This window comes from Salvia splendens, chromosome 21, assembly GCF_004379255.2.
Source record: "Salvia splendens isolate huo1 chromosome 21, SspV2, whole genome shotgun sequence".
NCBI lineage: Eukaryota > Viridiplantae > Streptophyta > Magnoliopsida > Lamiales > Lamiaceae > Salvia > Salvia splendens.
The window spans coordinates 6281693-6291593 of NC_056052.1; the positions used below are offsets into that span (position 1 = coordinate 6281693).

The 9901-nt window shown below is 37.0% G+C and overlaps 1 protein-coding gene across 1 annotated transcript; it reads right to left on the reverse strand.

Moving 5' to 3' along the window:
• Positions 1 to 6115: 6115 nt before the first annotated feature.
• Positions 6116 to 7123, reverse strand: LOC121784122 (malonyl-coenzyme:anthocyanin 5-O-glucoside-6'''-O-malonyltransferase-like). Its single transcript, XM_042182305.1, has one exon. The coding sequence runs from the start codon at positions 7121 to 7123 to the stop codon at positions 6116 to 6118; it is 1008 nt and encodes a 335-aa protein (XP_042038239.1).
• Positions 7124 to 9901: the final 2778 nt, after the last annotated feature.

Consider the following 9901-nt stretch of genomic DNA (forward strand, 5'->3'; position numbering starts at 1 on the left):
ACGTCTCGGCTAATCATTATTTTCTGCGAAGTTGGATCATATAGCTTATAGCCTTTAGTGTTAGAGTCGTACCCGATGAAGATGAATGGCTTGCTTTTGTCATCGAGTTTACTCCTCGTTTGATCTGGTACATGCGCATAAGCTTTGCTCCCGAACACTCTCAAGTGAGCGATCCCTGGCTTTCTTCCGTTCCAAGCTTCTTGAGGAGTCATTCCCCACACACTTCTAGTTGGAGACCGATTAGACAGGTATACAGCGCACGCCACCGCTTCTGCCCATAGCTCCTTGGGCAAATTCTTCGTCTTTAGCATACTCCGAGTCATCTCAACGATAGTCTTGTTCTTTCGTTCGGCCACTCCATTCTGCTGGGGGGATCTTGGAACCGTTAATTGCCGCCGAATTCCTCTTTCTTTACAAAATTCTTGAAACTCCCAGGATGTGAATTCTCCACCTCGATCGGTCCTTAATGCTTTGATCTCTAGACCGCTTTCCTTTTCGACGACAGCCTTGAACCTCTTGAAAGCATCAAATGCTTCTGATTTCTGCTTCAAGAAATATACCCACGTCTTTCTTGAAAAATCATCGATAAATAGGAGGAAATAATTATTTTTACCGAGGGAACTTGGCTTGATTGGTCCACACACGTCTGCATGGATTAACTCCAATGGTTTCTGAGCTCTCGAACTTGACTCCTTTGGGAATGGCTTTCTGAAGTGCTTCCCAACTAAGCATCCTTCACAGAGTTGATCGGGGTGCTTGATGGGCGGTAATCCTCGTACCATTTCTTTATTTGATAGCAATTTTAAGCTACCAAAATTCAGGTGCCCAAATCGAAGATGCCACAACCAAGACTTATCTTTGTAGCATGCTTGAAGACACTTCACCACATCATTTTGCACATTTAATAAAAACATTCTATTCTTGGACATTGGCACTTGGGCGATCAAATTATTTTTGCCATCTCTTATTGAAAGGCTATAATCCTCCATATGAATATTATAACCTTTTTCTAAGAGTTGTCCAAGACTCAAAATATTATTTTTCATATTGGGCACGTAATATACGTTAGAAATAAAATCATGAGCTCCATTCTTCAAACGAATTAGTATCTTGCCTTTCCCTTTAACTGGAATTTTAGATTCATCACCAAAGGAGACGTTACCACTTACTGATTCATCAAGCTCCACGAACATGCTTCTGTTCCCGCACATATGATTGCTCGCTCCTGTGTCGAGGTACCACGTATCATCTTTTCTCCCAGCTTCTCCTTTATAAGCTAGAAGGACACAACCATTTTCTTCATTCGTATTCTCCACGTAATTAGCCTTCTCTTCAACTTTTGATTTTGCATCTCTGCACTCGGAAGCATAGTGCCCATATCTATGACAATTGTAACACTTTATTGAAGATTTATCGTACCTTGACTGTGGGGAACTCCTTCATCATCCCTTATTTGGGAACTCCTTTCTTTCTTCATTGTTCGAAAAATATCCTCGTCCACGAGCATATCCTCTGCCACGACCGCGCTCTTGTCTTTGTCCGCGACCTCTTCCTTGTCGACCACCACCACTGCCCGAACTTTCTTCTTTCTCCTTTGGGCTCACTTGCAACTTTAAAAGTTGCTCCACAATTTCCTGTTTCTTCTTTTGTTTCTCCTCATATGCTTGTAGCGATCCCAATAAGTGATCGATACTCATTTCCTCTAAATCTTTTGTTTCTTCAATTGTAACTACTATATGCTCAAAATTAGGAGTTAGAGAACGCAATATTTTTTCCATAATTCTAACATCCTCCAATTTTTCACCATTTCTTTTCATTTGATTTGACACCGCCAAGACTCTTGAAAAGTAATCCGAAATTGATTCGGACTCTTTCATATGCAAAGATTCAAATTCTCCTCTTAAAGTTTGGAGACGTACCTTCTTTACTCGATCCGCTCCAATACACGAGATTTGGAGCTTCTTCCACGCTTCTTTGGCGGTGCTTGCACTCGAGATCTTCTCGAAATCGTCGTCCCCTAGAGCTTGGTAGATGAGATAGAGAGCCTTCTTGTCTCTCTTTCTCGCATCTCGCAATCTATCCCTTTGTTGTTGGGATAGAGCGGTCTCATCTTGTGGCTCCTCATAGCCACTCTCCACGATCTCCCAAACGTCATGGGCTCCCAATAACGCTTTCATCTTAATACTCCAATTATCGAAATTGCTCTTATTGAGCATGGGGACTTGGAACGACGGCAAGTTAGCCATGCTATAGGTAGGAACTTATGGCTCTGGTACCACTTTGTTGGAATATAGGAAATATATTGGAGGAGTATTTTAGTTTGGAGGAAATATTTGAGGGGACAATGGGTGGAATATGTGGGAAATGTTTTAGGAGAAATTGGTGATGTGGGAAAACAAGGGAACACTCTTTATTTCTCAAATTCTCTCAACCTCTCAACTTTTTCAACTTATACAAAATGTTACAACTCACCCCTATTTATAGGCATCCCAACTCATTCTAGAATTCTCTACTTAATTCTTTTTATATTCTAAATATCTAGAATTTTCTCCTAAAATATCTAGATTATTTTAATGCCTACTAATTCTAGAGAATTCTACATAATATCTATTCTAGAGAATTCTTGATAATATCTAGATATTTATCATATCTAGATAGTTCTACTACAAAATCAAGTTTAATTATTTTATTCCAACAATGACATCATCATGCATAGTTTAGAAATCTGAAGTTCATTATAAGTTTGTTATTAGTTCATTATAATGAACTCCAGGTTATCATATAATGATGTTGTTCGACTTTTAAGGTTTAAGAGTGGTTTGGTATTGATCACAATTATATATATATATATATATATATGTATATATATATATATATATATATATATAGGATTGTGATCAAGATAGAACCATTCTTAAACGTAGAACAAATGCCAAACGGAGGTCGTTAGATCTTTTAATCCAATGGTGTTGATTTGCACAACAACTTCCCATTACAACCAAAACTATTATTAATGGGTGAATGCAGAGAAGTGAAAAAATAAAGCATGCATGGACTCTTCTTCGTTTCATTCATTCTTCCATCAACATGTGAGTTTTTTCACATGTTGAGTCCGGAATGTCGTGAAAACATAGTCTAATATGTATGATTTTTAATCTTGACCGTCATTTTTTCCTCATCCAATGAATAAAATATGTAGATTTCTAGGTTCTACACTTAAGAATGGTTCTATCTTTAACGCAATTCGCCTTCGGGATAGGATTCGCCTTCGGGATAGTATCAATGAAAATCCCCCCATCACGCCTCGTAGATATATATGGGGGAATTGACTGGTCGAATCCCTGCACGATCGAATGTGAAGGAAGGTACGCCTGAAACGGAAACATGAGGCAATAACGTATGCAAATGGCTCACAAATGACAGATGATCACGTTATGTTACATTCAAACGAGAGAAATCGACTTACCTGGAAGGCAGCTTCGTTGGAAGGGAAAGAGAAAGAGTTCGGGGCGGCGGAAGTTGAGGCTTGTAGGAAAGGGACCAAAATACCGCCATACAATTGAAAACCATCCTGGTCGGCTCCGTCGGTGTCCAGCAGAGGAAGCAATTCCTCAAAAACCATCCCTTCATCATCAGACACCTCGGACTGAAATGGGTTTTGAGACATTTTCTTTAGGGTGGGTTTTGGAACGAAATTGTGTGTATTCTTGTCGGAACTTCTAATACTTATTGGCAAATAATGTTCTAGGTAACATGGTCCACTAGAACCCCCAAATATTTTGAGATTTGATTATGTACATGACATATTTATACTTGTAGTACTTTGTTCAGTCGTTTTATTTACCTACAGGCTACATGCTATAATCATAATTTAAAAACTCTAATCCTAGTACAATCGGGTATTATTTTAATCTATGGTAGTACTTCTTTTCTAAATTAAAAATTAAAAGAACAAAATATGAAAAATTGTTGTGGCTAAAAGTGGGAATGCCTTATTACAGGTCGTGGCTAAAACTAAAAATGCTTAACGTTGCAGAAAATATGGATTGTAGCTGATTATGTGGCTGATTTTAAGGTCTTTATTGCTAATACCCTAAGGGGGTGTTCGGTTGTCAAGATTAAATCTCATGATTAAATATGTATCATGTTTGGTTCATAAGATTGAACCCTTCAACTTAATCCTAGATGGATAGTCTCATGATAATTAGTCATAGCCTCCCTCTCTAACTAAAATAATCCCACAACTTAATCCTAGATGGATAGTCTCATGATATTAGTCATGACAACCGAACGCCACCTAAGCATACTACTCCGTACTTGAGATAATTGTATGTGTATAACAGTATAAGTTACTCCCTTCATCCTATTAAAATAAAATATTTCTAAAATGGAAACAACACTATCGCTATTTTTTCTTCTCTTACTTTAATCTTTCTTCATTAATTCATGAAACAACTCTGTATAAAATCCTATACCGAAAATAAATATTTTATACTCCCTCTGTCACACTCTAAGTAAAGCATTTCTATTTCAGCACGGGATTTTATGTAGTGCTGTCTTGTGAGTTAAGTGGAGAGAATAAAGGAAAATAGAAGGAAAAAGTAAAGAGTGAAAGATGTTTCTATTTTAGAAATGTGTCATTTAGAATGAGACATCCCACAAAAAAAAATTATTCCATTAAAATAGAACGGAAAAAGTATTCATTAAGACTGAAAAAAATATAAAATATCATGCCAAAAACAAACATTCTATATTTAATAGAACTGTGAGAATATTATAGTACACACATTTGCAGTGCATGTGTCCTAATGGAAAATAAAAAAAAACATCCTAAGAGCATCTCCAGCGGCGGACGTCCGGCTCGGACGTCGGCGGCGGGCGACCGAACGTCGGCGACGGGCGACCGGACGTCCGCCATTGTGGAAAATAAGGTCGGATACGCCCATGCAGGTAGGACGTCGCACGTCCTCGAGTATCCGCGGGACGTCCGAGTCGACGGGCGCCATTGTGGGGGGGGGGGTCGGACGTCCGGTCGGACGTTCGGTTTTTTATTTTTGATTTTTTTTATTGCGGGAAGTCCTAGTGGGAAGGGCGATGGGAAGGGCGGATTATGCAGGGGAAGTCCTAGTGACGTGGCAGTGGGATGGGAAGTCCTAGTGACTTGGGAGGATGTATTTTTGGGAATAAATTCTCTATAGTAGGCCCCACAGTTTTACTTTACAGAAAATAAACTATATTTATATTTGTATCCTCAATTAAATTTATAAATTAATACTTATATTTGTAAATACTTTAACTATTCCAAAAATGAATTGCGGATTAGATGAAATCATTAATTTTGTTTATTAAAACAATAAATATATAGTAAGATTTATTAGATAACTTTACTAAGTAAACTTATAAAATTTATATCCAATCCCCTCAAGCTCATTTTAATTTCATTATATTAATAATATTGGTAAGAGTAAGTATTATAAAAAAAATACTACTCTCTCTGTCCCAGCATAAGTTTGATACGTCTCAATCTAAGTAAGACTTTTCTTTTTTTAGCAATAATTAACTCACTCATCTCTCCTACTTTATCCTTTTATATTTCCTACTTTATCATTTCTTTTACTTTATTCTCTATATCTCTTTCTTACTTTATTTTCTCTAATACATTATTATTTTTCTCTTTCTTACCTTACTATTAATATTGTAATTCACTAAACATCACTACCTAAATAACTGTGTCAAAAATAGAATTGTCTCGCTTAGGCCAGAACGGAGGGAGTACTTCCTTTGTCCACAAAAAATAACAATATTTTGTAGTTATGAAATAATCAATGGCGTTATAGATCCATTTGAGTATTGCCCAGAGTGCAATTGGTGAGCAATTTATTAGCATTAAAATAAACTACAAGTGCATAGTGATATTACATATGGAGTGGGGTCCATAATATAAGTAATGTTTAAATGATCTATTTTGTTAATAAAGTGATGGGTAAGTGCAATATGGCGTTCAAATATTTTCAAAATTAGATAGTTCACGCTCTTAAAAAGGAAATTAAGAGTTCATACTCTTCCGAGATTAAGGGAGTATTTCGTGAAAACTTATAATCGACATTCACCAAAATCATATTAATGCATAATCGTTGGCCACGGAATTCCATGTTAACGCATTCCATTGGATATCATATTTTCCAATGGAAAACAGTGAGTAATAAACATCAAATATCGGCGATCCAGCCACCGATACCACACACTGCCCACTATTTTTCCTGAAATCCAGCGGCCAATCTGCACTCTCCACCACTCCACGATCACTATGCAAAATCCTTCGAGTTGCTTCTCGTATACTCTCCACAGCAGTCAGAAACGTACGAAAATTAGGCAATTTCCAAAGTATGATTCCGGCAGCAGCGAAGGAGAAGTAGACGATCTCCTCGTCGTCGTCGTCGGAAGCAGCTGCGGACCTCAACGCACAGATCCAAGCGTAGGCAGAAATTACCGTGAAGGATGAAACGTCGCGTGAATTAGGCGTGTTGGCGTAGACATGATTTTTGAGGTTTTGGACTTGATTTTTTGTGAGGAGGAGAGTTGAACGAACTCTGTTGACCGGAAATTCCACCAGGGATGGTGAGAAATCGAGATTTGGATTTTGGTTTCTGACGAATTTCCAAGAGATTGAATCTAATTTTTCATGATCTTCAGCCAAATTACGATTGAAAACCGGAAAATACCTACCAACTGTTTGATGAAATGCTTCCTCATCTTCAGATCTGTTAGCACAGCCCCACGACTTAACAAAATTAACGATGCTGCTCCCATCGGCGACTGTGTGATGATTGGTGATGCCGACGCAGATTCCCTGGCCCGCAAACAGCGTGGTCTGAAGAGCGACCACGGGGAAGACGACGGAATCGGAACATCGAGTTGCGAGAGGAAGCTCGGGGACGCATTCGTAGAAGTGATCAGCGATTCGTTGATAGTTAAGATTTTTGTCGGATTTAGCAGTGATTAGGGAAACGGAGTCGCCGGAGGTGCAGCAGGAGTAGCGGAGTTTAATGGGAGGACTATGTTTCCGGCGAGTGGAAGGAAGTGTGTGAGAGTGAGGGAAGAATGTTCTAAGGTAGGCATGCATTTCTAATTGTTGGTCAAAACTTATGCAGGAAATGTTTATATAAGATTTTAATTATAGATTTTAAGTATGATAAGAGATCTTATTACTATAAAAAAAATCATTAGCTTTGATTTTAAAAATAAAAGTATTTTTAAAAATAAAATGATAATATTAAATATAAATAAAAATAAAAATAAATTAAAAAAGCTAAAATTGAAATTACCCCATTAGTTTGCAGAATGGCACCATCAGAGCATCCACTACACTGTCCCCCCACCGTCCCTTAAACTACTATTTGAGTGTCCCACTGTACTTTATTCCTCCATCCCTTAACTAAGGGACGGAACCTGCAACGCTCCGTCCCTTAACCGTCTCTTATTCCGTCCCTTAAATTACTATTCATTCAATTTCATTTTTTATTTTTTTTTCTAACACAATTCAATTAAAACAAACACACTTCATTAAAATTAAAATAACATTACAACATAAAATAAAAATACAACTTAAAATTAAAAAAAAAACATAATTAAAATCTTAAAAAATAAAAATGACATAATTTAAAATACAATTTTATATGGATATCCTTGAATGTTTTATGTTCCACTTTCGATGTGGGATAAAATCATTCTTGGTTGTTCTTCTTTTATAGAGACATCCTTGAATGTTTATAGAGACATCCAAGAATGATTTTGTCTCACATCGAAAGTGAAACATAAAACATTCAAGGTTGTATCTTTAAAAATCCAAGCCCCTTGGCCTAGTGGTAAAGGGTGCTGGATACTGCGTCCATCCTGGAGGTCTCGAGTTCGAACCCTGAATGACTTTGTCCCACATCGAAAGTGGAACATAAAACATTCAAGATTGTCTCTATAAAAGAGAAACAACCATGAATGAGTTTTATAAATTCGCAAGCCCATCAAATATATGTGGGCTATTACGAATTTCTTGTATTTATTTATTTGTAAAAATTGTTTTTAAATATAAAAACAATTTTTATAAATAAAAAGTATTTTTTAAAAAATTCGATTTTAAAAAAAAATTATTTTATTGCGTCAGCGTGACGACGCCCACTCGCGGGCCGACGAGTGGGCGTCACGCACGACGCCGGGTCGAGCCACGTCGCCTAGGCGCGTGGCGAGATGGCCCGTCGCTTGTCTTGGCGACACGGGACGCGGGACGGGACGGGACGGGACGGCGAGCTGCAACGCGTCGCGCGACGGACCCGTCTCTCCGGGACGGATCGCTGGACGCCGGCGCGACGCGTAGTGGATGCTCGTGACACCATACATCCGTGTGAATTCCTGGAATGAAAACATTAGCTGTAAGCAAATACAATTAGGGTGTGTTTGGGAACATGGAATTGGAGCTATGAAATTGAAATTGGAGGCTACAATTCCAATTCCATTATTTGGTATCATAAAAATGTACTGTATAGAATTGGAATTGAATTATAATTTCAAATCTTTTAATTCCATGATTTAAATTCCATATCGAAAGAAGAAAATTGGAATTCCAAATAGTCATAAAATTAGATAGCTTCACTACCCACTACACACACTTCACACACTACACAAATACACACATTACATACACTATACACAAAATACACATACTACACACATTACACACAAAATACACACACGACACAAATTTTACCCAAAATACACACACTATACCCAAAATACACACACCATTCACAAACCAAAACTTCAAATTTGGTTCAATTTAAACTTTTGGAATATTTCAGTTTTTTATTCAGATCGGAAAAAAAATCCAAAAATCGGATGCTTGAAATGTGTAAAATGTGTGTAAAGTGTGAAAGTGTGTGAAATTTGTGTATCGTGTGTAGTGTGTGAAATGTGTGTAGTGCAGGAATTGTGTGAAATTTGTATAGTGTGTAGTGTGTGAAATGTGTGTAGTGTGTGTAGTGAGTGTGAAGTGTGTGAAATTTGTGTAGTGTGTGTAGTGTGTGTAGTGTGTGAAATATGTGTGGTGCGAGAAATGTGTGAAATTTGTGTAGTGTATATAGTGTGTGAAATTTGTGTAGTGTGTGAAATTTGTGTAGTGTGTGAAATATGTGAAATTTGTGTAGTGTGTGTAGTGTATGCGGTGTGTGTGTATAGTATGTTTATTTTGTGTAAAGTGTGTGTGAGTGTATATTTTGTGTATAGTGTGTGTACAGTGTGTGCACAAATTATTCAAATTCAATTTCATATCAATTACTTTACTTACCAAACATAAGATATGGAATTGAATTAGAATTCAATTTTTCCAATTCAATTCCATAAAATTCCATTCCAATCCCGTGTAGCAAACGAAGCCTTGGGCTCCATCAGGCATCTCAAAATTGGGGCTATGAAATTGAAATTAGAGCCTTCAATTCTAACTCCGATGTTTGGGACCACAAATTATCCAGATTTGGAATTGAATTCCAATTACATAATTTGAATTTTAGTATAAAAAAATGAGACTTTCACAAACAACACACACAACACACATGCATGTAAAAAAGTTACACATGAAAAATTATGCATGTGTAATTTTTTTCAATTTTGGTTTTAATTTTTTTTATTAAATTATTGTTTTTAATTAAATTGTGCATTTTTTTATAATTATTATAGTTCGATAATTTTTATTCTACTTAAATTAAAATATACAAAAAATGAAAAAAATAATTAATTTGTTGGCTTGGGCTTGTCCACTGTAGTGTGAACAAGTATTTTTTGTGGCCCGACCAAGTTTCGTGGCCTAGTCCAAGTTTTGTGGCTTGACTCAGGTCCACTGGCTCTACTAATTTAA